The following is a 22841-nucleotide window of genomic DNA, read 5'->3' on the forward strand; positions in this document are numbered from 1 at the left end:
GGCGTGAGCAAATCTGCACTCAGCCACGGGGACAAAGTGCGACCGTGCTTCTGGCTCTGGATGCTTCTTCTCAGCCTCCCCACTACCCTAATGTCAGAGGACAGGTGTCTGGGCCTGTCATTATCCCTTAATTCTAAACTAGCTTTAAACAGGACCTTGTCACATCAGCTTTTTACCATACGAAGTCCAGTCCCAGATATTCTGGCAGTGATATCCTGGTAGAAAGCTCATCTGCTTGACACTCAGACTTCTTCAGTAATGATGCCTTCACTACGGATGGCAGCACAGACTTTGTCTAATCCATAGAAAGCCACATTTTGTAATCCTGATAATGAATCAGCATTCTCTGGCATGTCAGTTGTGAATGTGTAGCAAAACACAATGTAAAAGGCAGGAATTAATGGATGCTGTATACGCCCCTGCAGCTTATTCAGTTTTCTTCTCTCATCAAATTTTTTCCTTCATGTTACTGGAAGACAGAAAAATAAATTTGTCTTCCTGAAGGGAACTGTCAGTTTCCTTATCTGATTACCTCTTTTTATAAATGATTTCCAAGTGGTGTGTGATGTCTTATTTTCAATAAGATGTTGAGAACTGAAAAAGATAAGAGTATGCCCTAACCAGAGACGACACCTGTTAGCTGGAGGAAAAACTCTTTCTCTAAATATTGCTATGATCCACTGTGAGCTGTATAGGGGAAAGCAACTGCTGAAAGAGAGGAAATGGTGCCTACATCTGCTAACCACACTCATTTTCATACCTGGGGTCTGGAAGCCTCCCTTCATCCTGCTGCCAGTAAGAGTTTGGAGGTCTTTATCCTGCCTCTTCTGAACATGCACCACAAAACCCTGTGATGCAAGAAGGTCTCAGAGGGAAAGAGCGAGAATGTTATGTGCTGGGAACCTCTCAGACATCCAAATTGGCTGGCACGTGGTTGGCTCGTGCTGGCTGGACACCCCCACTACCAGAGGATGTGGTCACTGGCTGCCCCTCCTTCCCATGGGCTTGCAGTGAGTGCGGAGCAGACACCACCGCTCTGTGCCTACATCCTCAAGTCCTCCAGTACCTTCAGCCTCTTGAGACCTGCAGCACTAAAATCCACTCGCTGCAGCTTCTTAAAGGTAGCAGCTTGCTGTTCTACCCACTAATCTGACTGGGTGTTTCAGTGAGCTCCTTGGTACTGCAGAAAGGCCCTCGCCTACCTCCTGTGAAATCTCATCAGCTTCTCCAGAGCAGGAGCCGATCAGTAAAACCAATTCAGAAGGCTTTTAAAGAAAACCTTCCTTTGTTTTCCCCTGAATTTGCGCAATGCTAGTAATCTGACAAATGCTTCAGGCCAGCACTGGTGCATAATGTTTGGGGCAGCATAAGCCAAGGGTGCACAGGGGTGGCTGTGGGGAGCATGGAGTGGGACCTTAAACTTGGCAGTTCACAATATTTGTGAAAAAGTGGTGCGAAACATTGGTCTCAAGCAGCCACATTGGGCTAGGGAGTGCTAAATCTTCTCTAATTAGAGTGTTTTATTTACCAAGGGACCAAAAAGCAATCATCAGATTAATCTCCCTTGTAGATATGTCTGTCCAGAACCCAACCTGTATTTATTAATTGGAAAGCAAACATCCTACAGAAATGTAATGGTTGTGGCTATATAAAAATTCTTTGGGTTTTTCTGGTTTCCTTCTTTATTTTTTAATGTCCTAATTAAAACCCATTACACTCAATGGTTTCATTCAGTATCCATCTTCTTCAACTTTGGAACTTAAAGTTTGCTTTCAGGCTGAAATGAAAGCACAGAATTTTGCACAGAAAAACTAAGCTTCCCCTCTAGGAGATCCTCTGTGCTGACTTTGATTGCAGGGCAGCAAAGGGTTTGCTAAAATGAAACAAAAACTTTGTATGGCGACAGTTAAGGTTGTCAGGGCAACTCTGGCTGCCCACGAACCAGAGAAGCCTGAGATTAAAACACAGAAGGCAAAAGCCCACCACGTCCTTGGCCACCTGCACAGCTCCGCAGGACTCTGGTCAGCAGGTCCCTAGAGGAACCCTACCTCCAGCCCCAGCTTGCAGTGCCCACACAGCACCTTATCGCAGCAGCAGCAGGATGCAGGACTGCTGCTCTCTGTCAACCTGGCAGGCTCGTGTGGGATGACGCTGCATTTAGGAGCACCTCCAGGACTGCAGTTTTGATCTGGAAAAGCTCCCAGTTAAAATCAGAGCCAGTTTTCCCCCTGGTGGAACTCCACCTCCAGGGCTGTGACGTTGTCTTCTGCAGGTAGGGGCATGGGAGGTGTCTGGGGCTGGCAGGGCAGGAGGGGAGTCTGCCTTTGCGAGGGCGTTTTCTGGGAATCCTCCATGATGTGTCAAGATAAGGGCCAGAGCACTGACGTGGCTTACGCACTGAGACGGCTTCAGCCGTAGAGAACCTGGAAAACTGTTGGTTTTGGGTGCTTGCCTGGGTGCCTGAACACCTCATATAGTAAAAGCTTTTTTGTGATACATAATCATATGTTTCATACTATCCATCCATAGAGGGAAAAAAAAAAAAAAGAGAGAAAAAGTTTTAGTGCTCAAAACAAGGGCTGTACTTTCTCTGAATAGTCTTAGCAATTTTTGGTCTGTACCAGCTTTAAGTCAGGAAATTGAGAACTGTGCTGTATTGTCTCACATTTTATAAGAACAGGTGTAAAATAGGATGTTATTCATTTAAATAAAGTGATGTTGCCTCTTTAAACATTCAAATAGGCAATAAAATGGTTCTACAAACATGCAAGAACCTGTTTCACCAAACACAAAAAGGTTTTGTTAAAAAGAGAAGTAAAAGAAAGAAAATTAAAAAAGAAAAAGGAAAAAAAAAAAGTTGTCAGTGTTAACGTTATGAGATCCTAATTTTTGTGTCTGTATTGTGTCTGAGGTGGGGTTTATATGCAAATATACTGATAAACTCTAAACACTTTTGAAATCAGAGACCTTGCAGGTCAATCATAAATGTATGTGTCCTTTTGGTGAAATATTTTAGCTGGTACATTCCCTTCTTATTCTAGTACAATCTCTCAGTAGTCTTTGAAGACCAAATGTGACCATAAAAGCCAACCCACTGCTCCCTTCTCCTTTCATTTTCTCATGTCTGCACCATCACAGGATGCCATGCTGCCAACCTGAATACCTCCTGACAGCCTGTTTCCTAGCATGCTCATCAAAAACACTAGCTCTTATCCAGATAATGACCCTCCCCAGCTAAATGATACACCTGCCATCAGCCTCTGGATCTCCCAAAGCATTTGGGTTTGATTTTTGGAAAAATCCCAGAAAGCACTAACAATGCTTTTTTAGAGGTTTTCATTGTGTGGAGCCCACATAATTAGCAGAAGCAAGAGCATGTGTCTGTTTCTAGAAGGGACAGGTGAGAGGAAGCTTACAATCTCCTTGAAAGCCTTTTCTGTACCAGGGGGCAGGTTCCTAGCTGATACCCACTAGCACATTCCAGTGCATCTCACTTTTTCTTCAAATATCCAGCCTTTTCTCTTACTGTATTCAACAGAACAATTATTTAGGAAAGGCCTTTCATATGTAATCCCACTGCAGGCAAGAACAAGAGGAAATGGAAAATTTATGGGAAACCATCACAGATGGTACCAGATCTCTGCACTGTTCCCATAAACATCTCTTGTGATTTGACCCCTGCTTAGCTATCAATCATCAAATAGAGGAAATAATTGCATATCTATGGTAGTATTGTAGTGGAGGGTGACACTTCATGGTTGCAGTCAAGCTGTACCTCAGGAGAGAAGATGTGTTTCTATTCTTACTGCAGCTTGGGGACACTCTATGAGTAAAGTACAATAAGGCCTCCCCAAGCCTTCTTTTCTCCAAGCTAAACTTACCCAGATGCTCCTCATAAGACTTGTTCTTTAGGATGATACCAGCATCCTTATAAAGAGACATGAAAAGTTGTATAATCACTATGTAACGCACTGTGCAAGAAGCCAATCAGGAAGTAGGTGCCTAATGCCGGGGAAAGCTGGAGGACACACAAAAAACTTGCAGAGTTCTGCCCAACTTTCTTAGGTTCCCTCTAAAAACACAGCCTGCAAGACAAAATAAAGTATTTTTGATTCCTGCCATTGGGAATGCTAACACATCAGAACGTCATGCATCAACTTGATCTGCTGATGTTCATTGTTTTAAACAATAATGGGGCATCTTGGAAACAAACAACAGGCTGGGGCTAAAAGTGAAAGTACAAAATGAAAGCCAAGAGTTTGAGCCGCCTCCCTACAGGTTCCTGATCCACATGGCATGCTGAAGAGCCTTCTAAAAATGAGTACACTGAACACAAATTCATCAGCTTGCTAGCAGCAGTGCTTTCTCATTCTACTTACTCCAGATTACTCTTCCCTGTGCATTCAAATATGTGCATGATAGGTGAGCTGATAGGATTCATGTTATAACGCTTACAGTTAAAGGTTAAGATTAGTTTGTTTTCCAACAGAAAAAATGCAAAGTCAAGAGAAGGATACTGATTTAAAATATTAATTAATCTGGTTGGTGGGAGTTTTGTGAGCTTATACCAACTAAATACCATTTATACTCCCTCCCCTGTATAGATAAGTGAGATTGAAGGATGGGCCTGATTTTGGCAGAATCTCCTAGATTTTAACCCCAGATTTGAGACTGGTTCTTTCTACAGTCTTGGGAAAACGTCTGTATTTCCATGATGTGGCTTCCCTGCTTGCAGAACAGTGCCTGCTTCTCTGCAGCCTTCTCACGACTACCAATTTAAGCTTTGCAGAGAGGAATTCTGAAGATAAACGACATGAACCAGGTTTGGGCTGCAGGAGTTTTGGGTCCAGGATCCGGGCTGCAGGTGTGTTTGTGCAGTTCCTAACACACCGTGGCCACAGTGTTGTGGATAAACAAGTCTAAAAAGTTGGAGCAGGCTGCACACAATCACCATTTGGATTTGCAGTGTGAGTAGAGCAGAAACTCTTTCTGTTCACTCCCGGCAGCCACCACAATGTTTCTTTTTCCAGTCCTTGCCATCCTCCGAATTTCTCTCTCCAGCTTGGAGACTTCTAATTTTTTTTGAGTTGTTCTCTTTGCAGCCTCTGAATCCCCTATTCCTTTTCTCCATTGACCAGTGTCTGAATCTGTAGTATAAGGGCATCTCCAAGTTTGCCTGGCCAGATTAAGCCACTTTAAGGACAAGAACAAATCATCACCAAGAACAGACTAACACAAGCTGACAGCACTTTCTCCACAGAATCCGTTCCTCACGTAGTCAGTCATTGAGAGGTTAAGACACTTCTTCCACGCAGGGATGTCCTGATGTCACTGGCTCTGTGCTTCTTGGCTGGAGCTTTGGACCAAGCTTTACTTGGGCAAAAAAGAGACAGAAGAAAGGGATGGGAAACAGCACAGCCCAGGTGGAGGCCCTTTCTAGAGCCAAGCTGAGTGGGGCCGTGAGCTGCCGGTGCTGTGCTCCTGCTTTTTGCCTTCCCTGCAGGCCACCCTTTCCCCGGATTTGGTCGGCTCCCAAGGCATGCCCTGCTCCCTCTGCTCCTGCCGGCCTGTTATGCTTGCTGCTTGCCAGACTGGCGAATCCACCATCCCGAGCGTGTTTTGGTTTGGTTCCTCCTCTTGACCGCTCGAGAAGGTGTGTTGTTTGCTTTGCCTAAGTGCTTCTGGGGCCTAATGTCCCGTTGTTATGTACAGACCATTTCTGCTGTCATGAATCATGTTTTACCACCCCTTTGCCTTTGCTTCTGCACCAGGCTTTTTTCTTCCAAGCAAACACATTTGAGTTCCGTGTTTGCGGCCGAAGCAGCATCCGCCAGGCGTTCAGCACGAGCTTCTCGCTCCAGGAGCCGCAGACCATTTCTCGTCAAGCATAAATGGGCCGAGCTCAGCCTTAAAATAATTTTTGCAGACACACACGGAGAAAAAGGTTTTACTGAAAACTTTGTGCCGTCAAGCAAAATATGCCCTTCTCTTATCTTATCTGTTGTGAGTAACTCAAGCTATTTGCACAACGCCTTGTGCTAGGAAGGAGTTGTTTGTACATGTTTCACTCCCTTTTCTGCAAGTTTTGAATTTTGAATGAAATCTTTCTGTTCAAATGCCCCCCCCCCAACCGTCACCCCACCCGCGACGATGTTGAAGTTTCTTTTGCCTATTCTTCCCTCAAGGTTTGGCCCAGCCCTCCCGAAATCCATTCGTTTCAGATGGTTTCCCATTAATTTTCAAGCCACTGTTGAGAGCTCTCGGCGTCTGGCAGCGCTCACATCCCCTTTCCCTTCTGTCCCACCCACTCGGCCTCGGCCCGAGAGCCCTTAACAAATGACTCCCGAGGAATTTACATGGCTAGCGCCGGCTGACCAATAAAGCAATGCACAAACTCCATAACCGGGTCGCGCAGCTCGTGCGATTAGGGAGGAAGGCTGCTCCGGTGAAGGCACAAGCCCTCCTAACCCGTCGCGGTTGGATCGCGGGACCAGGGCGGTAAGGGAAATGCTGCTTGCTCCGTAAAGGCTTTCTGCCCAGTTTTCCCCTAGCAGGTTGTTGGGACAGATCGTGTGTCAGTGGCAAGGTATCGGATTGGGGTTTTTCCCTCCTTTGGACGGGTTTAAAAGGTTGTATGAGAAGGAAGCAACTCCTGAGCTGGAGCTATGAGCTTAGTTTATGAATAACTACCAGGATCTACATGGCAACTGACACAGAAAATGTCGGAACCATAAAAACCAAAATAATGATATGTCAGACAGAAGAAAACAAATCAAATCAGGTTCCAGAGAGGTCCTTTCTATAAATTCAAATTATTGAAGTGAAAGGTAGCCATTTACAGCTGTCATATGCTTTGTTTTCAATGGGATTGACTCTGCCGTCATCCTTTTGTGCTGGCTGTTATTTTGTTCTGTACTTATTCAAGAGATTGACACCAAAATGGAGCTTTGGAAATGGGTTATCAGCCTTAAATGTAGAATTTGGGGCTAATAGACTGAGGATGGCTAAGAAGTTTGAATATGTATGCAAGTATTATTAATATAATTGAATTTATGTAACTTGTTCTATGTACTGAGTATTTGATAATATTTTAGAAGAACAAAGTTCTGACATTATTCTATTTACATTGTACCTAAGTAGCATGTGAAACTTTTAAGGTGGGTCTGTGACATAGGACACGTGACGTTAATCTGTTCATCCTTATTTATTTATTTGCTCATTTATTGCTTTATTGGGGTCAGTGCTGATAACAACAGCAGAGTTTGAACTTAAACCTGGGAAAAAAAAAGCACTTGACTGTATTTTTTTTTTTTTAAAGAAATGGAAACAGTAAGGTTCAGGTGTGCTCCAGCTTAAACCAATGGCAAAATTGTTCACTCACATGAGGACCAGATAGAGCAGTTGTGTATCACAGCATCCTGCCCTAAGCTAGGCGGGACAGAAGCCATGTGCAACGTGCTCCACCAAGCTTTGCATGCCCAAGCCTGCCATGGGTGAGCCAGCACTCGGCGTGTACAAGGGATGTCACAGGAAAATGTTACTATCCTCCCTTGCATCTCTTCCAGTCATATACTTTCAGCTGAACTCCAAAGACCTTTACACTCAGCGCAATCCACGCTGACCCATGTTGGTGTTGGCTGATGATGTTGATCCTAAGACCTTGCCAGGTGCCTGAAAGACATGAGAAAGATTTTTAATTAGATGAAGCTAATGCCGTTAATCTAACAGGCCTGCTGAATTTGTCCTTCTTGCTCATCCAGACAAGTCTGCAGGACCGTCTACCAAAAGTTTGTTGTAATGTTGCTGGTTTGATTATTTTTCCATGGGTTTCTCATTTAGCACTGTACTGTATAACTGAGATTAGATAACATATTGGATAAAAATATATAAAGTTAATGAAAGAGGAGGCATTTTGCTAGACTGTTTAATCATTTATATTCAATTTTTTATTCCAGTTCCAATCTTTGCTGAAGAATCGATATTAAAACAGATGATTTTTGTCTTCTTTCTTCAGCCTTTAATTTGAAAAAAAAAAAGAACGAAACAAACAAACAAAAAAAACATACAGTTAAGGTCAGCAGAAGGTGAATTTCAAATGACGTGTCTCAAATCCTATTCTTTTTCTGAAATGCACAGTGATTTCTTTTCCAAACCATGGGTATTTCCAACAAAGCTATAATTTCAATAGATTTAAATTGTTTTGAATTAACTCAGAACAGCAAGGGTGCCTCCTGAGAGAGTCCCTGCCTTGGTTAAACATTTTTTTAAATTTATAATATTAACCCTGGGCACGGGTAACGAGTACTGGAAATCTCTTCCTTGTACTTGTAAACCTTGTTTCTCAATTTCAACCCAAGGTTCAAAGGTTTGCACAAACTTCTTAGATCAGAGGTCAGGTACAAATTGCTGCACTTTGCAGCTCCATTCTGCCGATATGACAGAATTTCACAGCAAAGACGATTGCCTTTCATCCCCCTCTCCTCTGCACACGGGCAACGCCAGGCAGTTAAAAGCGTGATATGTACAAGCCAGCCATTGGTACCTGGGTTTAATAAATAACTAACTGGGTTTCAGTGGTGCAAGGTGCATATTATAAAAGGGGTCAAATGTCAGTGCACAAAGTAAAAAAAAACATGCAGTCACTGACTAAGCCAAATGCTTTGAGTTTAATGTACTTTCGGTGGCGAACATTCACATCCAACTCTGTGGTTTGCTCCATGCTGATTTTCATTTCTGTGACCGGAGGGGAAGGGAACAAGTTGGGCCACTTTCAGCTTTCCTTTAAATCATTGCTGAAATCAGAGTGGCAGGCTGGGCCCCCCTCTTGTTGTTGCGGCATTCACGTGGTAAACACAAAACTGTGAGAACGCAGTAATAAAAATAGCACAAAAGATTAGTGCAAACTGAAAAGTCTTAAGCTGTTTAATTGTTACAAAATCAACTGAGCGAGTAGAGTTTGTATGAACAAGCCGTGTGGGCTGTGTTTCATTTTGGCATCTCTGAAGGAGCTGGATGGAAAAAAATAGATCAGAAAAGCTGAAAATGTTTATTAAAAAAAAGTTTATAAAACTTTTTAGATGTTCTCACTTGCATTGTAGAGTGGAACATGTTGCAGTGATGCTAGCATAGGTAGAGAGATAGATGGATAGATAGGTAGACAGACAGACAGACACAGACAGTGTTCTACGTTTTAGTAACAACAACAACAAAAAAATAACAACCATGTACACACCTATCCCTACACCTCAGAGTTCAGGAAAGCATTACACAGACATTTGAAATGAGTGCATGACTTGGATCACTCTCTTTAATAGACATATATATATTTATTATTATTAATTTTTCTCCTTAGAGAGAAGAAATGGAATAGGCAAATGTATCTTTCCTGTACAACAATGAACAGATGGTTCTACTTTTGTCTTTCTTTTCAACTGTCAAAATTCCCTTTTACTGTCTTTCTGACAGCAAAATCTTGCAAGCTCATAGTCCACAAAAGGTGAAACGCTTCTTCCTTTCCTGGGAAGTATGCTTTTTAAAGCAGACTGTTGGTGAGGAGGACACACTTATCTGTACCAGCATCTCTGCAGAGAGCACTGGTTAATTGCTTTCATGGTAAACAGACTCGGTAAAAAGTTTCCCATCAAGTCTAGCTCATCTACTATAGGAAACACTTGTTATATATGAAGTGATTACGTTGCACTTTATTTATAAGTCACATATATTCCTGCCTGACAGTAGTAATAAGAGGCTTTGTGGACTAGATTGAAATATGGGAATCTGGGGTGAAGGGAAGGGTTGTGTTTCCTGATTTGGTAAGCTGATAATAGTGATTACACAACCCATCTCTCATCTTCTCAGCTTCCCTCAACATGTGGCTTCAATATGTTGCAGGATAGTAACTTCAGGCTTAGCCAGCAACCGGTCCTATTGAAATATCTGAGAGTTGTATAATTATTTAGAGTTGGACTGGCTGAAAGACAGAGCTGGGGCAAACTGTACAATGCACAGGTTACACAACTTGTTGGGACAAAGTTCTGAATGACTTGCAGCAAAGTGCATTATACAACACAGGAGGAGACTGGGTTTCACTTACCCAAACTTTCTTCAGAAGTGGCTTAAACCGAGAGGGTTGACTTTGCACAACAGTAGATCAAAAATGCTCAGTGAACATGTGTTTCATTGTTGGAATGCATATTGCAGAAACAGGGAAAATAAAAATTGTTTGGGTAAGATGCTGTAGGTGTTGGTGGTGCTTTGGCATATTAGTAACTTTTTTTTTCATCGGCATTGCTTCATTCTTACCTTGGTAAAACTGTATATACACGAACAGACTTTGTGCTTGTGATCATAGAAATGCAATGGCATTAAGCACAGCCCAGGCTCAGGAAAGTTTTCTCTTTTTATTGTTTGGGTTATCATTACTAAAACTTAGATTCTTTTGCTTGAATACTACTTTTGGAGTTTTTAGGCCAGGACGTCAGATGGTTGAGGGCCCTTCATCCTGTGAATGTTCACGGTTGTGCTTTGATAGTACTGATGGAGAATGCAAGTGGAACATCTGACAGCCTTTGTAGGATCACTCTGCGAATCAAATATGCCTTAGAAGGATGCACAAAGGGTTGGTAACTGAGTAGACAAGAATCTGGCACAATACAAGCTTATTTTGTAGCAGAATTGTAATTTCAGTTCCATTTGTTTATTGTGTATAAAATTTCTGTGACAGAAGATTAATATGACCACAGAAAGTGTTATAATATGGCTAAGAGAATAAGGTCTGTCACAGTTAACCTTTTGTAATGATGGTGATGAAAACGAGAAGTTTAACCTTCAAATCCTAGTCTGAAGTTGTAGCCAATTGTTGACTATAGATTCAGTGCTCAACTCTGTCACTAACATTGAAGTTTTAATCTGGGAAATTCCAGCTTGTTAGCTTACAGAATAATTTCAGGTGTTTTCCTCCTAAGGAACAAGAAATGAAATAATAGACTTAAAATAACTTTGCTATCATTTTTAACTAAATACATTGCCTGTGATTCGTGCCTGGGGGATATAAACAGTCCCTGTAAGAATTTTAAGGTAGGGTTTTCAGTAGTACTCATCATCAGTATCTTACATACAACCCTATTGAAGCCATTACAGTCCTACAAATGACATTGGGGGAGCAGTGTTAGATGCTGAGTACTCTTGGAAATGTCACCCTTAATTTTTTGTTTCTTTAAATTGTGTGCATTTTTGGATGTTCCAATAGGAAACAGGAACAGCCACAAACAACACAATAAAAAAAAATAAATAAAAATGAAGCCAACAGCTTTTAGGGTGTTTTAAATGAAACCAACCACTGCTAACATGCTTGGGCCACTTAGGACAAATTTAAGTAACTGAGAATAGTGCATGGACCCCTGCTTGGCCTTAGCTCCATGCTGAAAATGGCTTCTCATGCCCAGAAGGTTAACCTGCTCCATACCAAGCAAAAAAAAAAAAAAAAAAGGCCAGAATAAATTCAGAGTTTAAGCTTGAAATACAAACTCTTCCACTGAAATCAGTGGCGAGACCTCTGCTGATAAGAACCAGATCAGGATCCTTGGTGTCACTGTTAGCAGAGGTGGAAAAGTCAGCAGCTAGTCCAGGGACTTAGTAGGTCAGAAAATCCTGCTGTCCTGGAAAACTTTGTGTGTGAAGGAAAATCTGCTGCTGCTGTGCCTGTTCATGTCTGAGCATACAAGGGAGGTGATGTGGTGCAGCAAATGCTGCTGCATGTGCATCTCCTTGGGTCCCCCATGTCACCGGAGCCGAAAGGTGCCTCCCTGGTGACCCCAGCATGACTTGGGCATGTCTGATTGCTGCAACGCAGGCATACACATAACTATGGGAATGTGCAGCACTGTAGCAGTGCCAACAGCAGGATAACTCACGTGGCAGATGTGTCCCTGTCAATACCTGGCACAGGGCTGATCCACGAGATTACTTTCCCAAGCTGCTCACGGCAAGCAGCTCATCAAGTGAACTTGATGATCAAGTGAACTTTCTCCAGAGTTGTGCCTAAGTGACCCAGACTTGGGAAAGCCACCTTTTCGAAGCATTTACGCTAGCCTGGGGCAACTTTTCCACCCCACTCAGCTGCAGGTAAAGCAGTGTGTCTGTCACACTGCAGACAGTTGTCATGGCCCATTGGCCTCAAGTTTTTTTGTTGTTGTTGTTGTTAAATGTCCATCCTTCATCCATCATCCATCCCTCTGCTGAGCACAGACTTTTCCCTAGTGATCTTCCCCTTCCTGTAGGAATAACTTACAAAAAAGATCCCTGACCAAAAAGTTGTGCTGAAATGCTGCACTCCCTTTTGCACGATGCAGCACAAGATTCAGCTTCAGACTTTTGCATTTTTTGAGAAACAGCAGGTAGGGTTCCCAGCTCTGGGATCCAGCTCCTGCTGCCCTCTGTTGAAAACCATATTGAGGAGTAGCGTTTGATGCTTTAAATGTAAATTAATTTGGAGTCAGGCACATGAAACAATATTTGAGCCACTACGTTATTTCTAATCATTGTCCCTTTCCTTTTGCTGTTCAGCTGGTAAATCTGTAAAGAGGCAAACTGTTCTCAACAAGAGCATTTCTGTAGATACCCAATGTCTATCCTAAAGTTACACAGTCATTATTGGTAAGCTGTTGCTGTTGTTTTGTGTATTTTATGTAGGTAAAGTTGCCATTAGAAAAGAGTCAACTTAAAGACCTTTAATTGCAGCAGTGCTTCTCGAGGTGCTACTGCAGGCCAGCAGCAGGATTACTGTTTGCACTTATTATTGCAACCAAAAAAAAGTAGGAAGGTCACATTTAAAACAGTAGCTGGTATTTCACTCTGTCAACACAGTGTATTTAGTTAAAATGTTGGTGACTGACCTTCCCTCTGCAGCGGCAGGGGCTGCGGCTTGCAATGCAAAGCTGCGGCCGTTCCCAAGGCAAGCAGGCCGGCGTGCTTCTGTGAGGGCACGTAGTGTAATCTCAGCAGGAATTTGTACAGTCCAAAGCTCCCAAAACTGTCATCAGGAGGATGGCTGGCACAGAATTTAGGGCTGTCCCCAGAGAGGGGTCTGGTGCTGCACCTACTGGTGGGGTGCAGGTGCCCCCGTGCATCCACATTAATCTCTGCCCCTTTTTCCTTCTCCCCAGCCTGCTTCTGGGGAAAGGTCTGTGTGGGATGCTCCATGTGCTGCCTAGACTGATTGCAGAGCAAATGTCAAAGTTGTCTGCAGCCCATGGGTGTCCCTGGGTGCTCCTGCTGCCTGCTGTGGGGCCAGCACCCATGGTGTGTGACTGCTGGCCCGCAGAAGGACACATGATGCCACCAAATCTATGCAAAACTGGAGGGATGAATTAAAGCAAACATGAGTAAAACCCTTTATAGGGAACAAGAGTGGAGTTGACAAGCGATTGCAGCCACAAGGACACCAGCTGTGGCCCTGTGTTTGCAAAAGCCTCTTTTATCATGGATGGATCAACAGAGGTGCAGGTGGATGCATAACTTCACGGGGCGATGCTGAGCACTGTACAAGACCAGAGATAAGATGCTATAGGGACTGCCTTTTTTTTAAGGCAATCCTCTTTGCTTCAGCAAACAATGAAGCTTTCTGGGAAAGCAGGTGGGATTGCCTTACTTCGTACCATGCAATTATTTCCTTTTTTATATTTCTGTGTCTCCTCAGTACGTAACTGGCCTTTTTTTATGCCTGCCTACCATGTCCTAGATGTAGAAGTTACTCTCCTTGCTGCTCCTTGTGTCTGCAGACCCAGAGTCATGTCTTTGAAGGCAGTTGGGTTTCTTGTGCCTCAACCCAGTAGCACAGGCCACCCCAGAGATGCAAAAGCAAACCCTTCTTAGCCATGGGAAAGAGAAAAAGGAATGGCAGAGAGAGGACAGCTCTTGCTCCCCATGGGGACAGAGGAAGGGTGGCAGGGGAGACTTTTTTCTTCCCCTCCCAACAGCAGCCAGCTCTTCTGCAAGCTCTTGGGCATCACCTTCCAGCTGGGGCCCCAAGCTACCTTCATCCTGGCACGCGAGACACCAGCTCTTGGCCCCGCATTGTTGTTAATCAAGGCGTGGTGTTTTGATTTAATAAAAGGTCTGCCATGGTGAATCAGCCTGCTCACAGTGTGCTTTAGGTCAGTCCCTGCCAATGTAGTAGGCTTCCCATTTGATAGTCTGAGCTGTGAGGAAAAAAAAAAAAAAAAAGAAAGAAAAAGAATGTTAAAAAGAAGGTAATTAATGTTTAGGGCAAGAACTATTTGCACTTGCCTGATTGGCAGCAGGGAAGGAGTTTCATAAGCAGGAGGAAGTGAAATTTGAATGGTTTTAGTGAAACGTGTACATCCGAGAGCTCACCTGCAAGTGAAAGAGAGGCCTTGAAGCAGAGACGCTGACCCAGAAGGCTTGCAGGTCTCTCGATATGCTGGCAGAAGTTAGCATCCACCTAATGGGGTGTTGAAAAATCCAGCAGACTTTACCTTTTTCTGAGAAATAAAAAAAAAAAAAAAAAAGCCAGTCTTGTTTCAGTCCAGATAATTAGGTAATAGATAATAATAGGTCGAGGGAGGTGATTGTCCCGCTCTACTCTGCGCTGGTGCGGCCTCACCTCGAGTACTGTGTGCAGTTCTGGGCACCACAGTATAAAAAGGACATGAAACTGTTGGAGAGTGTCCAGAGGAGGGCTACGAAGATGGTGAAAGGCCTGGAGGGGAAGACGTACGAGGAACGGCTGAGGGCACTGGGCCTGTTCAGCCTGGAGAAGAGGAGGCTGAGGGGAGACCTCATCGCAGTCTACAACTTCCTCGTAAGGGGGTGTCGAGAGGCAGGAGACCTTTTCTCCATTAACACCAGCGACAGGACCCGCGGGAATGGGGTTAAGCTGAGGCAGGGGAAGTTTAGGCTGGACATCAGGAAGGGGTTCTTCACAGAGAGAGTGGTTGCACACTGGAACAGGCTCCCCAGGGAAGTGGTCACTGCACCGAGCCTGACTGAATTTAAGAAGAGATTGGACTGTGCACTTAGTCACATGGTCTGAACTTGGGTAGACCTGTGCGGTGTCAAGAGTTGGACTTGATGATCCTTAAGGGTCCCTTCCAACTCAGGATATTCTATGATTCTATGAATTATTCATTTAAAACTTGGTCATCTCCAAAGGGCAACCTTTCTGATCAGAAATTAATATTTATGCCTGTCTCTCTTTTATGAATCTTTACCATGGAGATCAGGTGTACGATCCTCTTTGGAGGCTAGAAACCAAGCTCTTATATTTCACAAGATACTGCAATTTAATGTAAAACTTCTGCCTCTGCTCTTGACACTGATCACACCTCAGGGATGTGCTGAAATCAGCCTGGCTTTATTAGGACCACTGGACTCACAGTGTTGGCTCCTGGGCCTTGTGCACCTCCAGATGCATGGTAGCAAGTTTTCATGACTAGGTTACTGGGGACTGAAAGAAGGCATTGGTAGTGTTGAACACTTCAGAAATAGGTAATTTTGAAAACATTTTTCTCAAGAATGATTGCTTTTCCATGTGGACAGGTTAGGCTGTGCCAGCAGTCCTTCAGTAAGGCAGTAACAACAGGAGGAGGGAGCTCTCAGACCAGACACCCTGCATTTCTTCTCATCAAAATTGGTGATGTCTGAGCCTTGTGAAGGTGTTGATTGTGTCACTGTGTTGATTGGCAGTGACTGTTATCAGGTGCATATTTAGCTACATCTAGTAGGCCTTCACGGGCTGTGAAGCTGCACAGAAAAAATAAATGCATTTGATTGTGAATCTTGATTCCCAATAAATTACAGAATGATAAAAGGCATTTTAGGTTCAGGGCAATTTTTTTACTACAATACGGTAATGTTTGCAGCTAAGGTGGCCATCAGCACCAAGCAGGAGCTTCAATTACAACTTCTGGTATTAGAAATCATCTTAGTGAGGCTGTGAGACCTGGTGCAATGCAAAGTGCTGGAGAATGAGCCAGTTCCTGGACAGCCACTGGTGGCCCCAGCCGAATCATACCGGCTGGTTTTGTTGGGCAGGGGAGGCTTTGCTCCATCTCTCCTCTCTCCCGGTGACCATCTGCAGCCTTCTAGGCTGTAGTCTCAGTGCCTGAGCCCTGCAGATAACAGAATACAGAGACTTTTATTTTGTAAGCTGACCTAAAACTGATGGTAATGACTCATTTTTAAACTTACCTAAACGTGGGACAATAAGTAATTCACTTGCCAACAGGTGGCCCATGTAAAGGTAATGATTATTCCCCAGTAAAGTGTCTGTTTAACAAGTTTAACATCTTCAGGAACAAATTGTCAAGAGAAAAATGAAAATGTTTTTCACCACTTTAATTTCTTCTAGTGATGTCAAATAATTCCCAGAAGTAAAATCAAAATGTCTGACTCTGACACATTAAAAAGGGGGAACATTTCAATCTCAGAGAAACAGTTTTGCAAACAACATTTTAAAATGAGAAGTTTTCAAAACTGACGCACAGCCATGAAAGATCTGGCTCTGAAAGAAATTATGTTTTCTGAAGCAAAAATACTGCCTGGGCATCATCATCACTATTAGTGCCCCTCCATCTTCTCTGCCTCCCCCTCTACTCTCCATATTTTTGAAATGGCTGCATGGCTAATTAATCAGAGATAATGCAAAGGCTGATGGAGTTGTAAATATCAGTGAGGAGAGACCAACTCTGTGGCACTCAGTAGGTAGGATCTACTTGAAAGGTAGCTGGGATATGGCTGAGCACATATAGCTTTGGTGAGACAGAGAAGTGGGGAGAAGACTGAAGGGTGGTCTTCCTCCCTGTGTACAGCAAGGGTGAAAAAAGTCTGGAAGTCTAGAGAACTGTGGAAAGAGACACAAAAATGATTCTGGTGAAAAGATGACTGATTGTGAAGGAATTGAGTTCAGCCTGCAAAAGTTATTAAAAAGAAGACAGAGTTGTGACTTGATGACACAACTTAAGTATTATAAGGTAAAAACAGAGGTATTGAAAGGCTCTTTACTCAGGAAGGTTTAATGTAATGCTAGCTGGAAGTAAAAGGCAGACAAATCTCATGAGAAACAGCATACACTTGCTTGTCAGAGGGAATGATTAACAAACAACCCATAAAGGGAAGCGCTAGGGTTTGCAGCAATTTGATGCCTTAAAATCAAGGATTTCCTGGATGTCCTTCTGGAAGATGTGATTTACTCAGATAAATGTTATAGGACTCAATGTGCCAATAATAATAAAACGTAATGGCCCATGTCATCCACAGTCACTCATATTAAATGACCTGATGGTCATTTCCAGCTTTAAAAGTCAGTAAATTAACTACTCTGAGCCCCAAAGTATCTTGTTTTAATTGTGCTTGGAGAGGGATCCCAATGCTTTGCAGTTGTAGTAGGTGGCATTTTCAACCTCCCCCTTGTATTTCTGCATTTCCTGCCCTGTGTCTGGGTTTGAATGAAGAGAATCGTTTCCCCCTGATGCTAAAGTGTATTTATTATTTCCCACTTGACTGTTCCTGTGAAGGCCTAGAGAAACCAGGGGATGGTACCGAATGGGTGCTTCTCTTGAAAACATGAGCTTGCAGGAGGCCAGGAGAGAAGGGTGGCTTTCTGGTGGTAGCTAACACCTTCTAATGAGTGTCCTGCTTCTTCCTGTGTCCAGGTTTTATCGGGCTTTGAATGAGTTTGACATCATGACCGCTGAAGACTCCACTGCAAGGATGAGCAACGATTCTTCCAACGTGGCTGCCACGAAAGTCCCCGAAGGCGTAGCCGGTGCGCCCAACGAGGCGGCTCTGCTGGCGCTGATGGAGCGCACCGGGTACAGCATGATCCAGGAGAACGGGCAACGCAAGTACGGCGGCCCTCCTCCCGGCTGGGAGGGCCTGCACCCTCCTCGCGGCTGCGAAGTCTTCGTGGGCAAAATCCCCCGTGATGTCTATGAAGATGAGCTCGTCCCCGTGTTTGAGTCTGTCGGCCGCATCTATGAAATGCGCCTGATGATGGACTTTGATGGGAAGAACCGCGGCTATGCCTTCGTGATGTACACGCAGAAGCACGAGGCAAAGCGGGCTGTCAGGGAGCTGAACAACTATGAGATCCGCCCCGGCAGGCTGCTGGGTGTGTGCTGCAGCGTGGACAACTGCCGGCTCTTCATCGGAGGCATTCCCAAAATGAAGAAGAGAGAGGAGATCCTGGAGGAGATCGCCAAGGTGACAGAAGGTGTGCTGGATGTCATCGTGTACGCGAGTGCTGCAGACAAGATGAAGAACAGAGGCTTTGCCTTTGTGGAGTACGAGAGCCACCGAGCGGCGGCGATGGCCAGGAGGAAGCTCATGCCGGGAAGGATCCAGCTGTGGGGACACCAAATTGCTGTTGACTGGGCAGAACCAGAGATCGACGTGGATGAAGATGTCATGGAGACTGTTAAAATCCTCTATGTGAGGAACTTGATGATTGAGACCACAGAGGACACCATTAAAAAGGTCTTTGGGCAGTTTAACCCCGGATGTGTAGAGCGGGTGAAAAAAATACGTGATTACGCCTTTGTGCACTTTACAACCAGGGAAGATGCCATCCACGCCATGAACAACCTCAATGGTGTCGAACTGGAAGGCTCGTGCCTGGAGGTTACCTTGGCCAAGCCGGTGGACAAGGAGCAGTACACTCGCTACCAGAAAGCAGCGAAAGGAGGGGCCGCAGCAACACCCGAAGTAGCTCAGCAACCTAATTATGTTTACTCTTGCGATCCATACACACTAGCGTATTATGGATATCCGTACAATGCCCTGATCGGGCCCAACAGAGATTACTTTGTGAAAGGTTAGTAAGCACAATTAGGGGAAGTGATGGGCAAGCTTGATCTCAGGCTGGCGTGAACCAAGGTCTGCCTGAGCCAAAGGACAGCTGGTGCTTGGCACTTTTTTCTTAAACACTCTTTTATAAGTCTTTTTATCATATGTATGGTCCATCTCATTTCAAGTTATGACTACGCAGAGTGTGTTTATCTAGAGATAATTGCTAAAGTACATGCCAGTTTGAAGGAGGCATCAAAACTATGCTAAAAGAATGAGCAAACAGATGAAGCGTGGGGTGAAGAAGAGAGGGATCTTTTTTTTATGAGTGTTGTACTGTCTGGGTAAATGGACAGTCCGACGACTTCAGCTTCTGATGCCTCCTCCTGAACAGCTGCATCCTGAGTATTAGAGATCATAACAAAGGGTGCTCCCTCTGCCTTCTCCTAGAGATGTGGGTCTAATGAGAGCCACCCAGCAGACCTGGTCATCCAAAGGGAAGCGTGTTGGGAAGAGCCTGTTGGAAACTCTCCAGGTGCCATCTGCCCTCTGCATTAGGATGACAGCAAGTGATGTGTCCTTCATAAAGTCTGTTAAGAACTATTAGCAGAAGGAATAACATGAGTGCAAAACAATTTTATTATGTATGCTTTAATTAGTTATGGATTACAACCATTACAACCAAAATTAACTGGAAATCAGTTATTCATTAAAAAAAAAAAAAAAAATCTAGCAGCTATAACTGGTGTAATAATTACAGTTATCCTGTACTTACAGGAATTGTAGTTTCCTGAAACTTAATGTGCGTTTCCATACAACAGGCAGTTTAGCATGAATGTATTATTTAGGCACCCACGTAAAACAATAAATATTTTTAACTCTAGCTGATCAAGAATTACAGCCTCAGCTCAGGTTCCAGATCTGTACTTGTCATGAACCACAGATGAGCTAACCAACAGCCTAAATGTGCAATTAGGCCACCACAGAGCACATTAATACCACAGTGTCCAAAGTACTGTTTTAAAGTGTGTGGTGCTGCTAAGATAAATAGAGGCAGTACTGTTGGAGATGTGTAATATTCAAATACACAGAAAGAAAGCAAAAGGCTCTATTTAAAATGTATTCAGTGGTGGGACAAAGCTGATTAAAGGCCCCATTGCTGAGAGGCTGTTTCCTCTGGAGGACAGCTGAGAGCAGAAGCTGTTTCTGCTGCATAGAAATCACCTCTGGAGGAGCCTCTCTCTCCCTGCTGACTCTACTACGCTCATAAAACTGGCCACAAGAGTTGCATCACCATAAATAAACTGTTAATTTACAGTCAGAAAGATCAAGAGCAAAACTTTCATAGTCTTACTAGGTGCATCTAAGGCCAAACTCTTCTGTTTTCATAAGCAAAGTCACTTAGATCAAACTGACAGCAGCAGCCTCATTTCTAAGTACATGCTTCCTGGTTTCCCAAAGTCTGAGGCGGCTTGCACTCCCCACGATGCTGTTACTGTCTGTTGTTCACCATCCTCTTCTTTTTTTTTATCATAAGCAGGCAGCATACGAGGCAGAGGGCGAGGTGCAGCTGGCAACAGAGCCCCCGGCCCCCGGGGCTCCTACCTGGGGGGGTACTCCGCCGGACGTGGCATCTACAGCAGATACCATGAAGGCAAAGGAAAACAGCAGGAAAAAGGATACGAGCTGGTGCCCAACCTGGAATTACCTGCTGTCAACCCAGTGGCCATTAAGCCTGGTGCAGGTTAGTGTGAGCAGTTGGGTTGGGTATGCCTGTGGGACAGGGGGGAACACAGAGGTGGCCGGAGAGCTCCTGCTCTGAGACCATGGTCCAAGACCAGCCCATGTGGTAGTGGAGATGGTCCCGTGTCTGGCTCTGGCTGGGCTTCCTGTAAACATGCAGTAGGACAGGTGACAAGAGCATCTAGGAGCCCTTCAGTCCAGAGGAAAAAAGAGCTGAAGCTGCCTCCTCCTGTCCCCTTTTGCACCTCCTCAGGAGGAAGCAGACTTTCCCCTTTGTCTAGTCTTGTACACCAGAGCATGGTAACTAGGAGCAACCTTCCTCTCCCCAAATTCCTTTTCTGTTAATTTCACCCTGGGCAATTGCCTTCCCAAATTTCCAGCCAGGCCAGAACTCTCCCCTGCACAGTTCTTATTTCTCCAGTTCCATGAATTTGGGAAAAGGACCTGGGGTTTTCCCATGGCAGGAAAGTCCCTGGTTAAGGAGAGCCCCTCGATCACCAACAGCAGTGTGAGCAATGCAGGTGTCCTGCCCACAGCCACCAAGCAACCTACAGCAGACCTCTGAGCTCTGCTGAGCTGCAGGGAGCCAGTCTAAGGGCCAGGGCAGGGTTTGCCTTTTTCTGCTCCGCCACATCCTCAGCTGAATATCCAGCCTCTGCTTTTTTTTTTTTTTTCTTCTTTTTTAAAGCAGCCTAAGGAAGAGATGAGGGTGAGAGGGACAAGCTCTCTTGTACAAGTCCTCTGGTTTTCTTTCCACTCCTCTCCCCATGCAAATTTTAATTGCAGACCTAAACAGTGTTGAATACAGTGTTTTACCAGGACATGTTTAATAATGTCAGTGGAAACTACAATCTGCATCTAATGAAAACTCTGAAGAGTTCCTCACAACAGCTGCATGAAATAATGTGAGAAGAGGTCTAGAGAAGTAGGAATGTTGTTAAAAGATTAGGACCATTTCCAAAGGAAGATCTGAGGCTTCCTGAGAAAACTATCCACTCACAAGTAGAAAATATTACCACTATTTATGTTTGTAAAGATACTTCAGGAATTCCAGGTATTTCTAAGGGATGCTTGAAAAGTGATTTTTGAAACACATGCTTGATTTTATCCTAGTATTTATTAGTGGTGTCTGTGTAATTAATTCAACTACCAAACAAAACCTGAATCTCAAGTCTAAATGTTTCTCACTTGAAACATGTTCAGATTCAGATCTCTTTATCTGGTCTTCCCATCTCACGTGGTTCCAGCACAAGCCATGAGCACAGAAGCACTTGGTCTCTTTTCTCCAACCAAACCAGCTGATCTGGTAAAAGGAACTACGTGTGAGACTTACCTCTGTTATCAAAAGGAAATTACTCTGAAATCACACTACCAGAATGGAGAAGTAGAGAGGAACAGACTCTGCAGTTTCCAGTTTCCATCCATTTAGAAATATCTTAAAGCTCTTCTATTTACAAATGGTTAGGAAACTTTTGAGACAACACCCCAATACCCCAGCTGCCTGTTTCTACTTTTCTGCCAGAAGTTACTGCAGAATGGAGCATGTGAGCTTTTGCCTTTTCTTCAGTGAGACATTATCCAGGTTATTTAAAGTACTGATAAATTTGGGTTTAGCTGACCAGGTGGAACTGGTGTAGAAGGAAGGCTGGAAAAGGTCACAGGCAGAAGTCTCTGCTTGAGATAATGGGAGATCACCGGAGGTGGAAACACCTCTGCCTGAAAGATATATGATCAGATCCCTTCTTGAAGTCTCCATGATCAAAACGAGAATACTACTTGCTGAGACCTGTCCTGCCCACAGGCAGAATTGCACACTTCCATATTGCTAAGTTTCATCCCAGTGAAACAAAGCTGTGTGCTAATTTGGCTTCATTTCTGGCTTAATGGCTGCCCCTCTCATAGTTGCCAACATCACCTCTTAGTCCATCTTTATTACTTACCCCATTTTCCTTACGAATACCAGTCCTGCTGAAAGGCTTCAGAGCTGAAGGCTGAACAGCACATTATGAGGCAACGATGGAATTACAGATGTGGTTATTGGGAAAGTCTAGTGAAGCACATTTCTTCTCTAAGCGGTGCCGTGAAGCTCCCCTAGAAGCACACACATACTCACTGCCTCTGAACACAGTTACTCTGCTCAGAGCATTTTCCCTTTATCTGGAAGACCTTAGCTCTAATTATTTTGCATTGTCCAATTCTGGCATGAGGAACATTTTCTTAAGAGTAATTTCTTTTTTAGTGCCATTAATCAAATTGATGCTGTACCAGAAAGATGGGATAAAATGTATTTAGCC

The 22841-nt window shown here is 44.0% G+C and overlaps 1 protein-coding gene and 1 long non-coding RNA gene across 10 annotated transcripts in view; one reads left to right on the forward strand and one right to left on the reverse strand.

Moving 5' to 3' along the window:
- RBM47 (RNA binding motif protein 47) overlaps nucleotides 1–22841 on the forward strand; it is a 76768-nt gene that overhangs the window by 49743 nt on the left and 4184 nt on the right. For 5 of the 9 annotated variants that reach the window (XM_021279425.4, XM_072037693.1, XM_021279426.4 and 2 more), the window contains 2 exons: nucleotides 17673–18832; nucleotides 20342–20548. In XM_021279425.4, coding sequence (XP_021135100.3) covers nucleotides 17673–18832; nucleotides 20342–20548 — 1367 coding nt within the window. Of the gene's footprint in view, nucleotides 1–6342; nucleotides 6499–17672; nucleotides 18833–20341; nucleotides 20549–22841 lie in introns of those variants that run through there. The other 4 variants (XM_072037692.1, XM_072037694.1, XM_021279423.4 and 1 more) reach the window with 3 other exon arrangements.
- On the reverse strand, nucleotides 9318–22685 carry LOC140002489 (uncharacterized). The gene is made up of 3 exons (XR_011809199.1): nucleotides 22488–22685; nucleotides 14374–14501; nucleotides 9318–14198 (listed from the first exon to the last, which is right to left on the reverse strand). It is a non-coding gene; the product is annotated as an uncharacterized lncRNA (long non-coding RNA).

This window comes from Anas platyrhynchos, chromosome 4, assembly GCF_047663525.1.
Source record: "Anas platyrhynchos isolate ZD024472 breed Pekin duck chromosome 4, IASCAAS_PekinDuck_T2T, whole genome shotgun sequence".
Classification (NCBI taxonomy): domain Eukaryota; kingdom Metazoa; phylum Chordata; class Aves; order Anseriformes; family Anatidae; genus Anas; species Anas platyrhynchos.